The sequence below is a fragment of the Sebastes umbrosus genome, chromosome 14 (genome assembly GCF_015220745.1).
Source record: "Sebastes umbrosus isolate fSebUmb1 chromosome 14, fSebUmb1.pri, whole genome shotgun sequence".
Classification (NCBI taxonomy): domain Eukaryota; kingdom Metazoa; phylum Chordata; class Actinopteri; order Perciformes; family Sebastidae; genus Sebastes; species Sebastes umbrosus.
Window position 1 is genome coordinate 21,470,629 of NC_051282.1, and position 22,147 is coordinate 21,492,775.

At 43.6% G+C, this 22,147-nt stretch overlaps 1 protein-coding gene across 1 annotated transcript in view; it reads right to left on the reverse strand.

The window, feature by feature from the left end:
• Positions 1-7,431: 7,431 nt before the first annotated feature.
• rnd2 (Rho family GTPase 2) overlaps positions 7,432-22,147 on the reverse strand; it is a 32,602-nt gene continuing 17,886 nt past the window's right edge. The window contains exons 3-5 of the mRNA XM_037793312.1: positions 14,908-15,017; positions 11,893-12,027; positions 7,432-8,578 (exon numbers count right to left, since the gene is read on the reverse strand). Of these exons, the coding sequence (XP_037649240.1) occupies positions 8,309-8,578; positions 11,893-12,027; positions 14,908-15,017 (515 nt within the window). The 3' untranslated portion in view covers positions 7,432-8,308. The remainder of the gene's footprint in view (positions 8,579-11,892; positions 12,028-14,907; positions 15,018-22,147) is intronic.

A 22,147-nucleotide genomic window follows, 5' to 3' on the forward strand; every position in this document is an offset into this window, starting at 1 on the left:
TCGGATTTTTTAAGGTGGGGTTGTATGTATACTCCTACATTCTGCGAGGTAAAATTACTGATTTTGTGATTGTAGTCTTGTGGCTTTGAAGAGAGCGATTTAATGGCTTCAGTTTCCCGTCAGAAAGGGATGTGCGATGATGAGGTAAAGCAGCTACTGATGGGAGCAGCAGAAAAACGTGTTTTAGCCACCTAAAAAAAATCAATATCAGTTTAAGTGTACGCTATATTTAGAATACTTTCGCCGTTTTACCTCGCCATCAGACAGACTTTTCGACGGGGAACTGAAGACGTTATATCGCTGTCTTCAAAGCCAACAGACCAGACTTCATTCACAAAAACAGTCATTTTACCGCACAGAACACGGGAGTTAGTTAGTTTGTTTGTGTGATTGTGAGACTTTCGGATCCGAACTGACATGACGTCCACACAGCAGTACATTGTTTAGCTTCAGTATCCTGTCTGCTTCTCCAAATTGGGTTACTGTATGTAACGTTATACACTGACTATAAGGATGTATATATACTGTATATGTAGCAGCGTCATCATGCAGAAACCTACGTCAGGTCACGTGGGTAAACGTTTTTAGAAGGTCTTGAGAAAATAGCATTCTGACACTAAAACATACATTGAATGTTTGGATTTGAATACATAAGGAACACCACTGTGAAGCTACAGGATAATATAAAAACCTAAAAAAGGTTATGAAATGATGGACCCGTCCTTTAAAGTTCTTCCTTTCATAACCAATAGGTGAAAAATAAATGAAGTGAACCCTGCAAACTGTTTTTTTCCTCAAAAGAAATCATATCAGGTTTCTAATGGAAATGAACTTTATCTTTTTTTAACCAAATGACATTTACCTTAGTTCCCTGACTTATTTCAAGATATGAATTTTCTTGAACACTAATTTTCTCTCACAAACTGTAACAGGGACAGGTGAGATAATCTCACAGTGTTGGCAGCAGTGAATAGATAATGCTCTCCCCTCCCTCAGTGGTTGACAGTGACGTGACCTTTATTAAGGCACTAAACCCCCGACTGCTCCAGTCGAGCTGCTCGGTGGCCAAACAGGGAACAACTGAAAGGGCATCTCCCTAATGTGTCACTATGTAAATGGGTGACGCCCTGCAGCAAATATGAGAATCCTAACCCAAGTGGCTGAGGGGGTGGGTGGGGGATGTTGGCATTTATTGGCATACCCCGAGCAACACAAAAAGATGACAGAGTGTGTCAATAAACCATTCATTGTAGCAGATTAGAGACTGATAGAATCAGTGACATATTTTAAATCACTTCTCAAAACAGCTTTTTATTAATACTAGTACATAGTTTTATTTCCAACATATCTGATCTGTTTTATGATTGTTCATTTTATCTTAGGCTATATTATTTGGGGTTATTTTACCTATTTTATTTTTGCATCATTTATAATTGTCTGATTTTATTTGCCAGTTTATTAATATTTTATTTAATTGTTAGACTAAAAGGAGCCTCATACACACAGCAGTCATATCAGTTTCCATGGTGACGCTATACACCAGGTTGTATAGCAGATTGATGACCTCTTGTCCTCGTATTTGAGTGAACAAGAAAACTCAAGCAGTCTGCTGGATTGTCCCAAAATACAGAACAGCTGCTTGCAAGGTGACAAAGTATTTCAACTGCAACTTGCTGCTGTAGTTATTCACCACATAATTAGCTGCTGACAGGTGGTTAGTTTGCAAGCTTGATCATATGGGCGTAAAACAAATATCCATCAGATTGAGCCGGTTATTGGAGCAGAAAATGTATATCATGTAATGGAGTCTGTAGCTGCTGCAAGCTAACAAGACTAAAGTCTGCAGCCGTGCAAGGGGCTTTGTGAGGCTGTACTAAGTACTAACATTAGCATGCTAACATGCTCTCAATGACTATCATTTATATGTTAGCGTGGTACCTTTTGCCAATTAGCAACAGAAAGTACAGCTGAGGCCGATGGAAATGACATTAGATTTGCAGATATTTGGTCATAAACCAAAGCATTGAACAATGTGAATCGTTCACATGATGGTGGCGTTACAATCAGAGGATCATCAACCTGATTACAATGAATTTGTGTACCAAATTTCATGGTAATCTGCCCAATAGTTATTAAGACATTTCACTCAAAACCACAAATGTCAACCTCATGGTGGCGCTAAAGGAAAAGTCAGATCACCAAAGTCACTGGGATACATCGTAAGGGAACTATGGATGTCTGTACAAAATTTGGCGCCAATCCATCTTGTGGATGTTGAAATATTTAAGATATTACAAGATAAGTGAAAACTTTGACCTGCTGGTGGCAATAGAGGAACGTTCAGGAAATCCTCAGTAGGCGTGTTTCCATTCACACATTTTATGCACATTTTGAAGTATTGCATTAGAAAAGCTGTATGGGAACGGCAAAGTTTGATAAAACTTACTCAATTGCGGAAAAAATTATTTACGCTTGATTGAGGTGGTTTCTGCCTTTATCGAAAAAGAGTTGATGTGATAAATGTGTTATGGAAACGCCTATGCCAAATAAAATCTGACATAGCGAACATTTAACTCACATGACCGAGCAGCTGTTTCCGCTGTCAGCGTCTTCTTGGATAGTCCCCATAACGTGTGAATGCTTGTCTTCATCTCTGGACAACATGAAACATGGCCAATACTAGCTGATATGAAAGAACAATTAAAACTTGCCCAGTTGAAACTAATTCCCAAAGACCTCTCTCCATTTTTATATTGTAGATGCTTAGATGGCCAAGTCGATCTTGTTTTGTTTCCAGTTCGCAACCTCTACTTCTTTTACTCTGTTTACTGGTGGATTATAGCCATGCGTAGTCTATAGTGCCATCTTCTGACCAAACTATACTGTAGCCGAGCTTATTCGCTCCAAACCAGTTGATGAAAACACTCTTAATTTGCATTTCTTTTTATGCAACATTTCAGAAGTTTGCTTTAAATTCGCTTGAAGATTGAATGGAAACACGGCTAATGTCTTTAGGATACATCATTCGGGAACCATGGATGTCTGTACAAATTTTCCAAGCAATCCATAAAAGAGTTGTTGAGATACTTCAGTCTAGACTAAAGTGGTGGAGCGACCAACCAACATTGCTATATCTAGAACCATGACCTAGCATGGCTAAAAACAAAGTAACTAGCAACCATATATCAGGTGAAAGCAGCTATTTAGTCCACCTTATGGGAAAAAAACAGCCTATCTAGACAGGCTACTGCTATGCTACTCTTGATAGTAGTGGTGCAACGGTTCAACAAGCCCATGGTTCGGCTTGTATTGTGGATTTTGCGGAAAAAGACAACCATTTCCAATATATATGAACTCCAATATATATAAATAGATTCATTGATTGTAATGAATGATATTTCTATATTATATGAAGCCATAACACTGATTTTATACATGAAATACGGCATGCCACTTACTGGTCAAGGAGGCTTATGTTCAGATAACTGCCTTTTCTTTGTCTCTGGCATCTCATCAAATAATTAGCAGGCCTGTATTTAATAGTCGTGCAATGGTTCAACAAGCCCATGGTTTGGTTTGTACAGTCATCAAAGGGTTTGTTTTTTTACGGTTCTGTTTTGCATCTCTACTAAGTACTCAGAATTTGTCCCTCACAATCACAGATAAAGCTGTTTTATTTTTCCATGGATGCCTTCCAAGATGTCTGTGGAGCCAATTTAAAAACTCAGGAGCTGGATACTGAATATCGTTGCCAAACCACTCCATCTTTCCCGTCTGACGAGACCTCCCTTCACACAAGCTCAGCGACACAATACATAACCTCTAATCCCTCAGGGAAATACTGTATGTGTGCATCCACCTGAAAACACATGATAGAAAAAAAACACTGCTTTCTAAAACATCAATAACTCCTCCCATCAGTCAATCCCTCCCTGCTCCACTTTTGATGTTAAAAGACATTAAAAAAAACACTTTTTCTGCAATAAGATGCTGGTCCCAGATGTGGATTCAGACACACAGACAAATTGAGATAAAGACACACACATATACACACACTGATAAGCTATATGAAAGCACACACTCACACATTTTAATTAGCAGCACTTTAGTGCAGAAAGCACTAAACCGTGGGATAATTAATCTCCACAGTCTGTGTTTTCACTGCTAAACCACCTCGGGGAGGGGCCAGGTTTCTCTCTACTTTGTTGAGTTCATCTGCTGGGAAACAGGAAACAATCAAGCTGGAAATCTTAAGGGGCAACGGGGGAAAGGTCGTCAGATTAATATGCTGTTGAAGGCATTTGCTCGTGCAGTACACTGATGGTCAATTCCTGCACTGTGAATGTGGAATGCCGACAATCTGTGCCGGCTTCCTGTGTGTGTGTGTCCGTGTGTGTGAGTTCAGCTTGGTCACATACTGCCTCTCATTACAAATCCTCTCATGACTGTATGCAATTTGTGGCTGTGCTCTGTAGCCTCTTGTCAGCAGGCAAGCCAAGTACTGTCTCTGCCTCTGTCCATCACTCCTCCTCAATGTGTCTCCGTGAATCGCTCTCTCTCTTTCTCCTCCGTCTCTGGGGACACAACCCCATCTACAAATTGTAGCAATTAGCCAGGAACGTCTGCGATCGCATGCTTCCTGTGCACATGACGTCAGCTCTGGCCGTTCAGGGGTAAGATGACTGGGCTCTCTGTGCTTGTCAGAGCCACTTGGAATAGCAGGGAATAGCAGGGAAACTCAAGAATGCAGAATCAGAGCGTGAACCCACACAAAGGTACTTCTAATCCTCCTGCCGTCTCAGCGGTAAAGGGCAAATGGCTGATCAGATTGCTGAAATCGAGGCGAGACATCCTGCATTAATAAACCTGCCTGCGAGCGGGAGTAGATTGTCAAGATAAACTCCGATGCCAGCCTAATTTTACAAACAAAGCAGCAGCTGATTTGTCTTCATCTTGGCAAGATGTACACGTCTGCGTCAGCGTCTGGGTGACTGCTTCATTTGATGGATATGCAGGCTGATGGGGAAATGCAGGCCAGTGCAACAGAGATGATGATGCCCAATGCCCACTCTGTTAAACACACATATACACACACACTGGCACAACAAGACTAATCCTCTTAAGTCTCAGTCCGAGCTGTGGGGGCACAGCAGGTCATGTGCCCCTGCTGTGGGTGCTGGCCTCATTTCCACTGCTCATTTCCTGCCCTGGGCAGCACCTTCCTACAGCTCCTCACTGACTCATGTGTCCATCCAAAAAATATCCCATCTCCTTCGTTCTGCTTTAAGGACTACACCACTGAAAATCTATCTTTTGAGAATTAAATATTTACCTCCTTGTAGGCTTAAAAGCTGGCTCTCAAAGTCTGTAGCTTTCTCCCTTGCAGAGTAGTGTAGTAGCTTCGATTCACAGCAGTTACAGTATATTACAATTAGGGATGTCACAATACCAATACCAGTGAAATTCCACAATTCTCTACACCATTCGATACCAGAGTAAAAAACAAAAATGAAACAATAAATCCCATGCACTTCAACATACACTCTTTTTATTACCGTTTGCATACTGTTTTTTGCAAATGTATTATTAATCCTTGATGATCCGCCTCAAGTTTCTCACTTAAAACAAAATTTTAAAAGATTACATTTGAACACTTCAGCCCTCCGCTTCGCGTCGGGATGCGGCATCAACCTCTCAGGGTTTCTTTCACAACAATGACCAGCTCGCTTTACATTATCCCTTACTTATTACCTCCACCTAGCTCCAAAACATCGAGACAGTAGTAATTCAGTGTATTGTTGGCAAAGCAACGATTGTCTATAACACAGGTTCCCAGACTTTATAGCTAAGCATTGTCTACCCGTGGCTCCTCACGGCAGGTTGTATGAGCTGTGAGCAGTTAAACCAAAGAGTTTTTCTATATGTGAAGAAGTAAACCTCTCCAAGTATATTACAAAAAAGTGCAGAGATTTGAGAAAAGCCCACATACATTCTTGTCTAGATGAAATGTTGTTTTTTCTGTTGTCTTCCCATTCCGGCTGTCCTCAACCAAAGAATTTCTTAGTCGACTAACACGTTTTTGTCGAGCCATCGATTAGTTGATCTAATTGGCAGATCTGTAAAAACTGAGTTTCTTCACAAGAATCACATAAAAGCACAAATTTAAATCTTGTGTTTACCAGAGAATGTGCTCATAAGTTTCTTTGAAATATGTCATTCAGCATGAAAAAGCATAAAAAACAACTAATCGACTAAAGAAATCTTAGTCGCTTTAGACCAAAATGACCGATTAGTAGACTAAGTGACTAAGAAAGGGCAGCCTACTTACCATTGATGGACCTCTCAGAATAAACGTCTAGAGCATACTGACCATACGGTTATGCTGCAGGAGTGGCTTGAGAACTTTCTTTGGATGTTTTAATACATCTTGACCCCCTTTTTTTGCCATGAGTCCATGAGTCCATTATACTGTAAGTGCTGCGAATTCATTCCCAATCTACAACTTCTGTCCTCTGCAAAGGGACAAGCTGGAATCGTTTTAGAGCCTTTCAAGTATTTGACACTCAAAAGATGTCGGTGTAATATTCCTTTAATACTTCCCACCACCCACTATCACTTCCCCTTTTGTTTCTCGTCTTTGTCTTGATCTGTCTCAGTTTCTCTGACATTTCATCCATTTGAGCTCATCTTGTCAACGGTTTAGTGTCTAGCAGCGATGTAGCAACAGCTAAATTGCCAGACAACACTGACAGTTGTAAAGGTAAAGCTTTCAGCTGCTGACTTACAGTAGACGGGCCTGTCCACTCTCACCTCCCCCTAAATGCTGTCAGAATACAGCAGCTTGCCAACTTCAAAAACACTCCAGACAGAAAGTCCTGCTGCCTCAGAGAAACTGTCCACACTGAGACTGACCAATGGACTGTTTTACACAAACAGCTCAGGGGGGAAGAAAAACACAACTATGAAAGGTTTTGAGTCTCAGGATCAACTGGACGACAAAATTGTTCTCTGCGGATGAAAGAGCTCTCGTCATGTCATTTGTCGTACTGAATGGGCTTGAAGCTCCTGCAACAGTACGGAGTCCGTCATTTTAAAAACACTACATTGGTGCTCCGGTGCTGCTGCACTGCAGTTCAATTTTACCTTTTACCTTGAAAGACTGACTCATTCCTCGGGCTGCAGTGCTGTTTGACTTGCAGGGCAGCATGAGAGCACAGAGACGACATTAAAGCAGGAAATGGGCAGTTATTATTTACAGATATGGCTTTTGAAGGCTGGTAGAGGAATGCAGCTGGACGGGAAGTTCTAGAGAAAATCGTGAATCATCGCTGAGCATAATGGGACAGTTTGTTACAGTCTGTTATAATCACATGATTTACATCTCTGATGCCATAATGGAAAAAACCAGGAAAGAAACTTTAGCCAGAAATCCTCCTTTCTCTGTACAGTCAAGCTGTTGCTTTATTTTTAGTGAAAGGGAAACAAAAAAAGCCTCAACATTTTACTACTTTATTTTCCACAAAGAAACATCTTTAAAATAGATACAACAGCATTAACTTCAGTGAATCAAACTGACACAGTTGGGAGTTGATGAGAAAAATAGTGTTAAATGAGCAAAATAAAATCAGATATGTGGTGACTTCTAAAAATGCACTTGTGGTAGTAACGCTCACACACACCTTCACAATATGTCAGTGTTACAAAATCTCATTTCCAGCTCTTAATGTTTGGTTTGAGCCATCATTCATCTAATCACTACAATCCCTTTTCAGCATTACTGTACATGTCCTCTCAAATATGGCAACTTGAGACAGTGCAGCTAGAGATTTAGTCCTCATGTTCGCTGAGCAACACTGTCTGTGAAAACAACAAGCTTCATCCCCAGACGTCCTGCTTCAACATGGTCCTCCTCGCACGCACTTCACCCTCCTCGCTGTCGCTCCGCAGCGGTGCAATCCTCCCATTAGAGCGGTTTCAGGAAATTAATTCCTCTTTAATACCCGGGGCTAGACGGCATTTCCACTATCACAGCTCCCTCATGTCCAGAGGGTTAGTCCAATTTGCCATCATTTCAAAACAACACAAATATGTAAACAGCTTAGAAAATATGCACACACGCAACGAAAAAAATAAAAAATCCAAAGCATTTCTTTCCACAGCGCAGTGTTTCTTTTTTCCTCACTCCTCTGCAGTGCAAAAAATCAAAATACGAGAAAAAAACAACAACGGAAAAACAATAAATAGACTTCCTCTGTTATATATTTCTGTGTTTTTTGTATATACATATATATATTTATAGTGAGGGTCTCTACATGAGCACACAGCTCTTGGCCCGGTCCTTCCTCATGGCCGGGGCCTCGTCCATTTGCTCAGTCCGACCCGGCAGGGGTGGCAGTGGGAGCTGTGACACTCGCTTCAGGCCTCTGCGGGAACTGCTGCGCTTTAGCTGCGGCTTGTGCGGCCGTCGTACCGACGCCACCGTGGTGACGTGGAACACGTCCCGAACGCTGTTCTCCGAAACCTTGGAGGTGCACTCCACGTAGGCCACCGCCCCCATCTGTCGAGCTATTGTGCTGCCCTGGAACACAGAGACAGGCAAAGAAAGAGACTATTAGCAAGCAAGCAAACTTTATTTATGTTTTCAAAACAGAAGAAAGACTATGCTTTACAGGAAACATAAAAGGGGAGACAGGGTTCCACGTCAATGTTTGCCCAGTTGGGCAAGTGAAAATTCATAATTCAGAAGTCATAAGCTTACTAGCCTAAAGTAAATTTTTACTTGCCGCTATACAATTTGTTTTCATTTTTTTTATTAGCGTTTATAAAATAACAATAAAGACTAAAGTTAATTGTCATGTTTAATCCAGTGGGCAACTCTGGGGTCTGAGAAGTGAAGCCAATGCTTAAGTGCCTTAAACTTGCATTCTTTCTAACAGCCAGCAGGGGGCGACTCCACTGGTTGCAAAAAGAAGTCTGATTGTATAGAAGTGAAAATGAGCCTACTTCTCATTTGATTTATTACCTCAGTAAACATTGTAAACATGAGTTCATGGTCTAAATCACTAGTTTCAAGTCTTGATGTTCATTTAGTAATTTATGGTCCCATTTAGAGTCAAATAGACCATAAAGCAGGGGATGCTTTAGGGCGTGGCTACCTTATGATTGACAGGTCTCTACCACGGCGTTATCCGGTCTGGGAGGAACCCAGTGTGTTTTCAGTTCATGAAAGCTAATTATAACCATTTTGGTTGCCTAAAATGGTCTTATTCTGCCTTCAGTTATACTCAGCTCCACCCTCTTTTGTCACTTCTGGTTGCAAAAAACCCAAGACGGCGACATCCAAAATGCTGGACTCAATGCTTCAAAACAGCAGTCCACAAACCAACAGGTGACAACAGTGACTACGTCCATTTCTTGTATGCAGTTTATGGTTTAATCTTTATTTAAGTAAATGAGTCTGGAGTTTTGCCCACATCCTCTGACGCCACTCTGTCTTAAACTCCTGTTGAAAGGGTAATTGAAATGCTCGCTTGCACTTCAGCTCATAAACTTTGCCTTTACCCGCCGCTATTTTTGCGAGTGCCCGATCAGTAGCCTACTGCACATGTGTAACTCTCAACAGATGTGAGAAGGAAGTGAGATGGCTCACTCCTTATCTTCTTCCATTAGTTACTTCCATCATCACCTCCGGAAAATAATTTGTTTACTTATTTTTTAGTGGCATTTTACTTTCCCCGGGCAAGCGGGCAATCCTTATTGTTGAGCCCTGGGAGATTAAAGGCAACATTTTATCTGCAGTGTAACAGAAAACATCAGCTTTTATAACTTGACATGTTCACAATACATTTCTGTTGCACTTTTTTCTCTCTTTTGAATGGTTTTGTACTCTACCTCTTTTCTAATAGAACTCCTGACCGTGATGTGTTTCCTTTTAGAGGTTGTGTTAGACATGAGTTTACTCCACATCAAGGTGCTGTGTGAACGCTTCACAAAGAAAAGGAAATTTTACAACATGCTCCCCATCCGTCATTGTACCTCGGCGGTATATATATCTCAACCGCGGAAGACTAAATGTCCCTCAAAGAGGAAGCAGATCCGAGACGAAGATGTCGATTCTAGACCGTAGACTGAATGTCAATGATCTAAACATGTCTGGAGACAAATGAAGCTCCTCCCTCTGAGGCATGAATAATGTAGATGCTTTGACTCTTTAGTCTGTGGTAACAGAGTGGGAACAGAGCCCACTGGGCCGCTGATGACATGGTCTATGCCGCTATTTAGAGAGAAGAGACTAAACTCTAACAGAGCTCCTCCAGCACTGGAGCTCACCCCTGAGTAATGTTACAATATACCCAGTTAATTGAGACCGTAAATTGTTTGCCTGAGATCAAATCAGGGACAAATTTAATTTTAGAGTCCCCTGGCCGCTCTCTCTCTCCGCTGCAGTACAGCCTTGTCTCTTGTTACATGATGAAGACTTTAAACCCACATTCATGCAGGTAAAGCTTGTAACAGATGAGACAGGACTGCATTTCCCATGACCCTAAAATGGCATGCTGTCCAAACACAGAGAGCTTTTCATCCCCAGTGGACGTGGTTTGATTTTTATCGCGGCTGTGCACTGAGCCACATATGAGAAGCAATGAAGTCCTCATTAGGTGGAACGGCAGATTTAGATTCAGGGGTGGTGGTAGCGGCGGCGGCGGCGGTGGCGGGGAGGGGGCCGAGGTAGAGATTGCCGTGACAAGCGGAAAAGCTCGATCGGATCTCGGGCAGATTAGCGCAGAAATGTCTGGAGTTCACCCAGTGGTCACTCTCGCCGGTGACTCCTCAGCTGTGATGGAATTCAATTTAAGATCAACAACAGGATAACAACACAGGCTATTGGATTAGAGCGCTAAAATGTTTATTGTGCTCAGCTTTGGCATCTGCTGTGTAACACACATTTCCTGGGCATGTTGGAGGGACAGACAGTAGTGGCCTCGGATGTAAATAGTGACTGAGAAGGAGCAAAACAATAGCTTAAAGTAGGCCTGGCCACAAATGCTCCCCATCTATTTTACATTGGCTCTGAGGTTTGCCACTCCATCTTTTGTTTATGTATCTTATTTACATGAACTGTCTGTTGTTTTCAGATTTTTTTTTTGGAGGCTGCGTGCTTTTAGCCTCTGGCGAGTTCTCAGACAGCAGCGGAAAAAAAAGGCTCCTTTGTTCTGAGGGCTTTTGTGCGGCGGTGAAAAAGCCCCTCCACTTTTTGTATGTCCAACACGGGAGAGCACAAAATGAACACGCTGAAAGCTGATTCAAATTCACAGATTTACAGAACAGTTCATCATCCCCTCCCCGCTTCTCCCCATCCCCTTGGCTTGGAGGTCATGGCGGCGAGTGATAAAAGGGCTCACTCATTTATCAATGTCCGTTTTTCCATTCATCCTGCATTTTGAGAATCCCTAAATCTGCATGAATATTTCATTTCAGGGGGAAAAAAATGTGTCCCTCGACATAAACTCCACTAACCGCCCATGCCTCTTCCGCGGCCCTCGCCATACGCAACCTTACATCGCCTGTCAGCAAATTTCGGTCAAAACGCCGACCCCAGCAACACGTCCCAGAGGGGTTTCACGCCGCTCCTATTCTGTGGTGGTTGATTGTGTTGCGTGAGCCCCCTTTCACACCCCCGTCCTGTGGGACTTCACCAGAGAGGCAACGCCACTGCTGATCCAAGATGGAAAAAATCGTATATAATCGCTGTATTGCTTTCTAATTTCTTTTCTCGCAACCGTTGTTGTTTTCAAGTCTGTCTTTTTTTTCCCAGGGCACCTTGCAAGTCCCTCTCTCATTACTCATCGTCACCCCTTTCTCCTCACATATCCATCATCTGCTTGTTCTCACCTGCTCGTGGGTGACAGGGATGAGGCGCTGCTTGGAGAGCTCCCTCAGGGTGCTGACGTCCGTCCTCATGTCCAGCTTACAGCCCACCAGCACCACTTTGGCGTTGGGACAAAACTCCTGTGTCTCCCCTTGCCACTGTTGAGACATGAAGCGACAGTGAGACACAGAAATACATCAGCGGTTGTGCCAAACATGAGTAGAGCTGCCTGGACTGACTGCTGACGACCTTTGGCTTCTCTGCCACTGGATACCTGAGCTCCAGGGAGATTAATGCTCTCTTGATAAAAGAGAGAAAAATACTCAACTGAGGAGTCAAAGGGAAATTAAAATGTCTTTTTAACCTGCTGACATCAACATTCCTGAGATTAAATGAGTAGATGAGATCAAACACACAAAATAGAGGACAATTTGCTGTGTTTCTCTGTTTTATACCTTTGTAAATTGAATGTGTTTGGGTTTTTGACTGTTGATTGGATAAAAACAAATAATTTGAAGACATCATTTTAGGCTCTGGGAAATTCTGATAGACTAAACAACAAATCAATCACCTAATTGAAAAAAATAATGGAGAGATGAATTTAAAGAAATGGTTAGTTGCAATCCGATAAAACATAAATTCATCTATAGGGCTTCAACTAACAATTATTTTTATTATCAATCAATATGACAATTATTCTCTTGATTAACCCCTTCAGCTGAAAACACACCAGGCAGTGGCGGAGTGCGGCTCACCCGCGATAATGACATTTTTCTGCAGCCGGGAAGCGTGTTCATGTGTTTCAGGAGGGAAGAAAATCTTTGTAATGCATATGTGTCTTGTGTATGTGAATGTATTAATGTTTTAGCTGGACACCATTCTAGGATAGCATATTGTATACTATCTTATATATCAAGGTATTATATATGTTTGTTGGAAAGATATTGTTAGCAAAACCTCATTGTGGAAAGCATGAAATTAAATAAAGATAATTATATATAATAATAATAAAAATAATTCTTTGTAACATAGGTCAACATGTCACTGGAGTGTTTACTGATTGGCTGCGGGTCCTCTCTGTCCACACTTCATCCAAAGTTAAACTATCCCCAATTTTTAGTTTGGCTGCACTTCGCCGCAGAATCAAACGGACGCAGCTTTCCATAGACATTGCATGGCAGCTCGCCACAGGCCGCACTTCGCTGCTGCTCTGGTGTGTTTTTGCCGTTGATTGTTTGGTCAATACATTATCAGAAAGCAGTGACAAATGCGCATCATGACTTCCTGAAACACAAGGTGATATCTACACATTGCTTGTTTTGTCTGACCACTCCAAGGCCCAAAGATATTTAATTTACTTTCAGATAAGACAAAGAAAAACAACCAATCCTCACAACTGAAAAGCTGGAACAAGTGCATGTTTGGCATCATTTTCTGTCAAATGACCAATCGATTAATCGGTTAATTAATTTCAATTAATAAAGACTTGTCCTATTTTTCATAATACCATACACTGTTTACTATAAAATTGTCAAGTCTAAGTCTAAGTGTCATTACACTACAGTAGCCCAAGAATCATGTGTAAATATGACATCCTGATTCATGCCATCTTGGTTCAGGTTTTCTGCAGTACCTGCTGAGTGTTCTACTTTCCTCGCTCAGCCCCCGTCAACAAATGTATTTCAGGTTCTGCACAGAAAAGGTTGAGCCGTCCTCTTTCTAAAATCACCCTGAGATTAAATGTCACTTCTGAAACTCAGCTGAACCAACACAGTCTCTCCTCGCTGCGGGTTAATGCACAACAGCAGCCGACAGCCCTTAAATATTCCTCACGCCGTGTGCAGAATGTCAGCGTGTCCATTCAGCCTTCACGTTGAAAACAACCTCTGACCTTTCGAGCCCACCCCTATTCTGCCAATAACACCCAATCAAAAGCTTTGATTGTTAACCCTCTCTCCTCCCCCAGCTGTCATTCAGAAACCTTGGTGACCTGCTTGTTTCTAGAGGTCAAGAGTCTAATTTGGGATGGTGATTGTGCAACAGGTTTTCCATGTGCCCCCTGAGTTTCAGAGATTACCCGGGCGACAGCTAGGGGTCAGGGGTCATGGCAACCCCCTGCCAAGGGATTCCTGGGAAAACCAAAAGCTTGACGGCCGCTCTGCTTCCCCCTGTTGACAGAGAGCACTGAGGCTTGTGAGACATTTAAAAAAAAAGAAGGTGTCTCGGGTTAGATCTACAAAGTCTGCAGGAGCGTTTTAGCAGCTCCCCTCAGACCACTAAACACGTCAACGGGCCAGCCGTGGGAACCGTCTTCGGCCCACGAGGAGCGCAGTTCAAAGGCAAACACACACACATGGCTTCAAGATGAGAGACCGCTAAAATGCACGGGCCTATTTTACATGACACTCAGGCACGCAAACAAACCCATTAAGCTGGGTGTCTCTACATATACAATATGTATCGCCACCGGCTGTAAAAACACGTCCACGACCACAACCCCGCCCGGCTAGTATAACACTTTAACCGCCGCCCCAATCTCAACTAAAGTATCACAACATCAGAACCATAGGCCACCTTACAAATGTTAAGTGCTGCCATCTGTTCTACTGCTGTGCATAAATGTTGGATTTTAAATTTTAAATGCCTACAGAAGGGCAATTTTAGTGCTCTTGAGCGGGCTCTGCAACCGCTCCTCTTTGATACGGCTGATGTGGCTAATTTGCGTATGCGATATTCCTCTCGAACCCACCCGGGTGCAAAGCCTCTCCACTCATTCGTCGCTGTGACCTTCCACTCCTCAAGAGGGACGAGGGTCAAGTATCCATGGACGTTTTTGATGAGATAAAGGAACGGGAGGCTCTAGCCTCTGTGCTGATTTGCTCTATTGTTGAGCCATGAAAATGCAGCTGCTGCTGCTGAGCGGGTACAAGATGCTGATCAGGAGAAAGTGAATTCTTTCCGGTTAGTTCTCTGGTGTCAGAGCAGATATTAAATGCTGAACCAGAGGAGGAGATGAAATGAAAAAAAAAAACACTGACCTTCTTTATGACACTGTCCAAAGTCTCTGGGCGGCTGATGTCAAAACAGACGAGAACCGCATCTGAGTCGGGATACGCCAGCGGCCTCACGTTGTCGTAATAGGAGGAACCTGTGGACACACAATAACATATGGCATAAGGTCATGGCGTCTTCTGAGAAATTCCTGTGTGCACTTGTTTTTAACCTGAATTAACCCCATGAGGTTCTTCATCTCAACCATATGGCTCATCCTGCCAATTAGAAATGTACTGCTCATCCCTGGAAGGTGATGTAAAGGTCAATAATACATGGATAGCCCATTAAAGCAGAGGCTGTGACATAAACTTGGACGTGCTGCAGCTTGAACTCTGCAGATGCAAATGAGTCTTGATCTTAACAGTTGTTTGCACATATTTGAGTGTCTTAGTCTCTTGGGCTTCCACACAGCTGTGGCCTGCCTTTATCACAGGAATGTCGAGGGGTTACTCAAAGAAGCACACGCACATATTCGAGAGTGAATTATAGCGAGTTGAGGACCGGAGAACTTGTGTACACATTCTATAATCATTTTGAAACAACGGCGAATGCCAGCACAAAGGCCAAACTAAAGGTTGAGCCCCTTAATTCTGTCGACTCATCCCGCTTCCCCGTCTCTATTGCAAATGGTCCTTGTTTTAAAACCTTCCATTTCTTTCTGACCATATCAGATTCACATGCACTCGCACGCCTCTCCCCACTCTCGCTTTTCATTTCTGTACCTTGATCAAATTTGAAGGCGAGCCTCTGTTCTTTCACAAGCCGCTCGGTTACACGGGTCCTGCTCTCTTACAGCTCTCATTAGAAGGCTTGTAAAAATATCTGGGCTCTCTCTCTCTGGAAATGCGGCTGTGGCTGTGGGCACCCTCCCTCCCGCCTCCCCTCCTGGGAACTAAACTTCTACATTTCAATAGCAACAGCAGCACCGTGGCTGCATAAATTTAGTGTCATGAAAACTCAAAAGTTTGGGGACAAATCGCCACATTTTACTTTTAAAACTGCTGGAAATGTGCATAAATCTGTGAATAACAGATGAATGTTGCACACTTACTCAAATATTACATGTAATCCCTTGAGGTCACACAAGCTGATTATGATAATTATAGATTATCTTTATAGTTGCTGTTAACGTGCTTCATACCAGACCTGACACAAAAGGCAGTAAGCTTGTTAAAGAGCGGCGTGCCTTTGTCTGGTGGGGTAAATGGAGTCTGCACAATGGCGCTACAGCCTGTTTTAGCATCACTATGTTCTCTTTGTTAATGATGGAATGACAATAGCTGCACGCGGCCCGTAGCCCCAGTTATTCAGCCGTCCGTCCCATGGTGACCCGCTCCCTCCCAACTGAGAACAATGCAACAGCCTGCACATTAAAGATTGATGCTCTATGTGCCTCCGAGGGAGAGGAACAGTTTTGTTTACATTCTGTTTCTCACCAAAATACACTTTACCATGCAGGGATAACAAATATCCTGAATACCTATAGAGACTTATAAGACTTTTGAAAAAATGTTTTGTTCAAAAATCATAGACTGTATCACCCATTGGTTTGTGGACTACAGTTTTGAAGCCTCAAGTTCAGCATTTTGGCAGGCGCCATCTTGTTTTTTTTGCAACCAGAAGTAACACGAGAGGGAGGAGCTAAGTACAACCGAATGCTGAATAAGACATTTTTAGGAGACCAAAAAGGTCATAATTAACTTTCATGAACTGAAGACATACTGTGAAAGGGTTAAAGTTCTAAGACGAAAATGTGGACAACTCCAAGACCGGACAACGCAGCCCAGTCTCAAGGCAAAGTGTGTAATAGGGGCGGCAGAGGTAGAGCAGGTCGTCCACCAGCAGGTTGTGGTTCGATCCCCGGCTCCTCCAGTCCACATGTCAAAGTGTCTTTGAGGAAGACACTTAACCCCAAATTGCTCCCGGAGGCTGTGCCATCGGTGTGTGAATGAATGAGTATTTAGATTAGATTCTGATGGGCAGGTTGGCACCTTGCATGGCAGCCTCTGTCTATGAACGTGGGTGTGAAAGGATTAATGCTGTCGTGTAAAGCACTTTGAGTGGTCGGAAGGCTGGAAAAGCGTTATATAAATGCAAGTCCATTTACCATAATAGATCCGCCTGTACCGGTCCACCAGATGATAGCGTGTCAGTGTCACAGTTTGTGTCACCGAGATGTGAATATTACACGCCTGCATGACGGTGCAGTGTTTGTTAGTGATGGTTGTCACGTGATGTTTGTGACTAACTAAGTTGTTTTCTATGAAGACATAAGTTTACTTTGAGAAGACTGCATGTAACAGGCGGAGATGATATGTGTTATTGCATATTCGTAGGAAAACGCACGAAAAATGAGGAATAACTTCTCGTAAGATATCATATGAACCGTTGTATGAGGATACGTTGCTCAGTGCATACAACGTAAAGTTCTTCAGGCATTTTTGGGCCTTACAAAGCATGTGTATAAGAGGTCTCATCTGCATACATGAATTGCAAATATTATACTGATATAGCCTTTTGCAGCTTTTTTGTTTTTTTGTAGCCCTAATGGCTCAAATTGTGGTGACACGATTCATGATATAATTATATGCATCATTGCAATCATTTGCAGCAGACCTTTTTGTAATGATTGGTTACAGGGAAAAGTGTTTCGGAGCCCCAGTGCAACGCATGACTTGCAATGTCAACTGTAACAACCATTACTGAATTGCTGCACAGCTTGGCACTGTCCCATGGGGGCTGGGTGCATATTAATCAGTGTGAAAAAACAATACAGGGACCCCAGCACCTCCAGTGGTGACAAATCCCACAAGGTGGTGCCTTTAAACGCAGCAAAAAGCCTAAAGGCAGTTTTGCAAAATCTTTGACAGCAATCTTGTTCCTCCACCTTTAAAAATATACACTGTAATCATGTTTTCATGTAATTTGGAAGAAAGAAATGAAAAATAAATGTCATTTTAGCCCACACCTTACAGGACATTATCAGGAATTCACAGTCCCCTCCTCGTCTTATTAACACAAGATTGCTACTGTTTTGTACTGCTGAGAGAGCAGGACTTGCACACACACACACACACATACACAGAAAAAAGCCCAATCACACAAATGCCAAGTCCAACAGTCAGCAAAGCACACATTGTACGACAGCGAGCTCTGATTGGTAGTGGTCACACATGAGGTGCTGTGGCTGCTGAAGTTGGTCTTTAGTATGTATCACAGTGCAGCAGACCTGTACTGAGGTTAGTGCCGAAGAAGAAAAGAGCATGAGGGGGTGGAGAGGGGACAGAAGAGATTTAATGACTTTGACGGTGGCGCGAGGGCAAGGTGCAGAAGCATGAGACGATGAAAGAAGCAGCGGGGGAATTAAAGCAGAATCCAGATGAAGGGGAAGAGATGTCAGGTGAAGAAAAGTTGAGATAATGGTTCTTGTTTGACTTAAAGACGTAATTAGAGACTGGAACGACGCCGCTGGGATCAATTTGTCAATCCTGAAGATCAAAATGATTGGCAGGTCACGGTCACGACAGGCCTCTCGTCACAGCGCAGCAATTCAGAGCTCTTCTGCCCTGAGCGACAGGGAGGCTACCTCAGCACTTTTGCAAAGTCAGAAAAAAAAAGAAGTCCTCTGAGGGAGAGGAGAAAGTGCTGTGTTTAAAACAAGCAGAGCGGGCACAAATAAAAGCCAATCACCATAACGATCAAGAGCATGAGGAGAAGGCGAAGAAGGAGAAGGAAGAAAAAAAGGCGTTTTCTCCTGATTGTAAAATATATCACCTCCACTGGCGTCTGAAAGGCTCTTGTCCCCCTTCCAGCAAAGAGACATGACCAGAGATAAAAGAGGACGTCGCTGTGGAGGAGTGGAGGAGAGGCGGTGTGTGGGGTGGGTGTTTGGGTAGGTAATGAAAGCACTGGACTCGGCAGCAGGACAGATCAAATAAAGAGGTATGAGAGCTCTGCGTTGGCTATTGGTGGAGCTGGCCTGTGCCCATTCACTGTGAGGTGGAACAAAAGGTCAATTGAATTTCAGACAGAGCAGGATGAGATGGATGGAGCAGGAGGGCGAAGGAGGGGAGCACCGCCTGGCAGGAACCGCTAAAAACCATCACGCCTGACAAGGAGTGGGACCCTTCCACGCCGTGCCAAGGACAAGCATAAAACACCCCCCACAAAACCTCCTCAAGCATTAGCATTAGCCTGATTTAGCACCCACGGTGGAAAGTGGATTTCTGTCTTTATTTCCGCCGGGCTAATTAGCGCTAAGCCACGCTGGCAGCGCCGCGCAGGAGGCTCCGCCGAGCATAGGTGACAGAGGTGGGAAGAAACCGTTCCTCACCAGCCGTCAGTCGGGCTTCATCAAAGAATTATCCCAGAGGATATTGAGGCGGACGGGAACTTAGTGGAGCGCTTATGTACAGTAATAAGGCTTGAGGGGTTTGTGGTTTGACTTCATTTATTCCTCCTGTCCCCCGATACACCGAGTCGCCCATAGGGACAATCTGTCAGCTCTTTATCTCCTCATTCATATTCTCGGAGACTTTCCAGTCTATGAGGACAAACAATGAAATAAACTCAACTCAAATGATACAGTTTGACAGAGATTCTCCAGGAATCCTGTGAAACTGAGTGTGCATCGACATCTAACGAAGCCTTCCAGTCTTCAGAGCGTTAATCTGTACCATCACAGCAGGAAACTTTCTCTTTCTCTCTCTCTGTTTGTTGCACGCTCGTTGCAGACGCAGCTAAAAAGCGAACCATTATGAGTGAGGGGGGAGAAGAATAGTCTTTGCCTCGAGGCTCTCTGATGTGTTCGTGCACATATGGCAGGGAGTCAACAGCAACTAACAGCCTCATTAGGCCACATAGACACTCTGAAAAACAGCCGTACACACAGACAAAGGCAGGGTATAAGGAAACAAACGCCCTCTCAAATGTCGCCAAATAAACGAAAACAGTTAATGTGACTGAGTTAGCCGCAACCTTAGGAGCACAACGCATTCAGCACCACATACCCCGCGTCCTTTCTTCTTCTCCTGCAGCTGTTTTCCTCTTGAAATTCACCTTCAAAGCAAAGGCAAAACATTTCAAGTTGGGGTGGCCGAGTATCGTAGCAACCCGGAGGGATGCAAATGGCTTCATTGTGAGGCCCTGAAAGGAAGTGAGGAGGAAGAGAGAGCAGGAGAGCGGAGGGGATCGCGGAGCCTAATGACTCCGGTGCATTGATCATTGGAGGTGACTAAAAGGAGGAGAAGAAGAGGGTTGGCGCTTCATATCTTTAAGAGGTTGAGCAGACTTTTTCATTGCTTAAGGTCCGTTGTGAGGTAAGGTTGTGAACTGTTTTGGTTTCTCCTGAATCGGGGTTCTTACTCAAACAAGCGATGAACAGAGACTGCTGCCAAGACACCCTTCGGGAGGAGGTGGCGTTACTTTGACCCAGTGTACCAATCCGCTGTGCAAGGCAGCGTGCGTTTTCTTATGTGAATGTAAGCCTGCGCAAAACTTTCTTTTACAGTCCCACATCCAGAATTCAATGCCACCTATCTGCTGCATATGGTGCCACTGACCTTATTCCCATGGCAGAAATTGTGAATTCACACTTCAGTTGGAAAAAAATCAACCTAAGATTGGCATAAAACTGATGCTTCACACATAAGAACGAACTTCAGAAAATGTTACTCAAAATTTCAGCTGGTTACATTAGTGAGTTTTGTCAATAATTCTCCTACTATTCCAGGCAACCACTGGTTTCTGGTCTTGAAAGCGGCACGGCTGGCGTTTTTAGACGCTACAGGTGAGCGGCCCCTTCCAGCCGCAGCAGCATTCAGAAATCTCATTTTAATCTATGCAGCTGTCTGCTCCTGCTCCCTGCAGGCTCGCGTCTCAGCTGCGTGTCACAGGTGTGAGTGCGACCATAAGTGTTTATTTCATACGCCTAGCGCTTAACGCTGTGTACCAAGACTCACTAGGAGGTTGCGGTATGCAATAAGAATTAAAGGTACTCCCTAGGTGAACTAGGGATGTCATGGTGAAGAAATTGACCCTACGGTTAATAAACATCAACAGCACCGGTGTTAACACCGGATATTTTACAAGAAAAGATGATGCTCAATATCTGTAGAACGCTTACGTTGATCTTTAACGCTGTTTAGCTGTGTGTCTGGCCTCTTTGGTTCAGCTTTCGCTGCGGGGCCGCAGGTTTCCACCTGGCATTATTCCCTTTCAGCATTATTTTTAAATCTGAAATATTGCCAAATAGGCGCTTTTGCTTTTCGCTTTGAAACCAAATCCTCTGCCATCGTCTTGTCCGTCAACTCTCTCTCATCCCGTGTGTGAAATCTAACTCCGAAAATGAACTAAAATTGGTTTTATTTCTATAAAAATGAAGCGAAACGGCGGTGGGCAAGTAATGTAATCGTGTATGCCTGAAGACTGGTAACATTGGTAACACCGACTACCGCGACAAACTTAATGTGGACAAAAATCCGGCACTGCCTCCTGTGATGTAACTTCCAAATGCAATGACATAAGGTCTGTCTGAAATATTCAACCAGGGAGGTAATACTGCTATTTTTAGATTGCACCATCACATGAAATGTTGGCCGGATTCAGTGCAATACGTAGAAGCATCACAGACACCGCCGTGTGCCGTGGCGTTACATAAAGAGCTCGGGGCAGTGAATCCGTGAGCGAAAAATCAACTCAATCCAGTGAAACAAACCATTAAAAAGCCTGTAATGAAGCAACCTCGGCTGGCCTGCTCTCTCGTCTGGGCCTTTTATCTTTGGTTGCTCATGCCGTCTGACATATAGGCTACACAAGTGTACATACCACACACACACACACACACAGATAAAGCTGTTGATCTGTAATAGAGATGGCTGTGTCAAGTTTTCAAAGGCATTAGCACACAGCCGGGACAGTGGAGGTGACACTGGGTTAAATGGCCATTAACCTTCCATGTCTGCAGCCTTCACACAGGGGATATTGATCAAAGCTCCCTGCGCTTTCCCTGCGGAGGAAGTGCAGCCTTTGAAGGGCGTCGAGCACCTTCCGCGGATCCGCTCTGAGCTCTGCTGCCGAGGAGTTAATGCCTGTGTCTGTCGTCCAAAACGCAGGTTGAAAAGCGGGGTCGGCCACAGCGCTGACAGCACAGGCGAGGGGACAGAGCAGCATTACTGTCTGTCTGTCTGCTGCTCGCCCCGGGGGTATAGAGATGGAGTGGTGTGT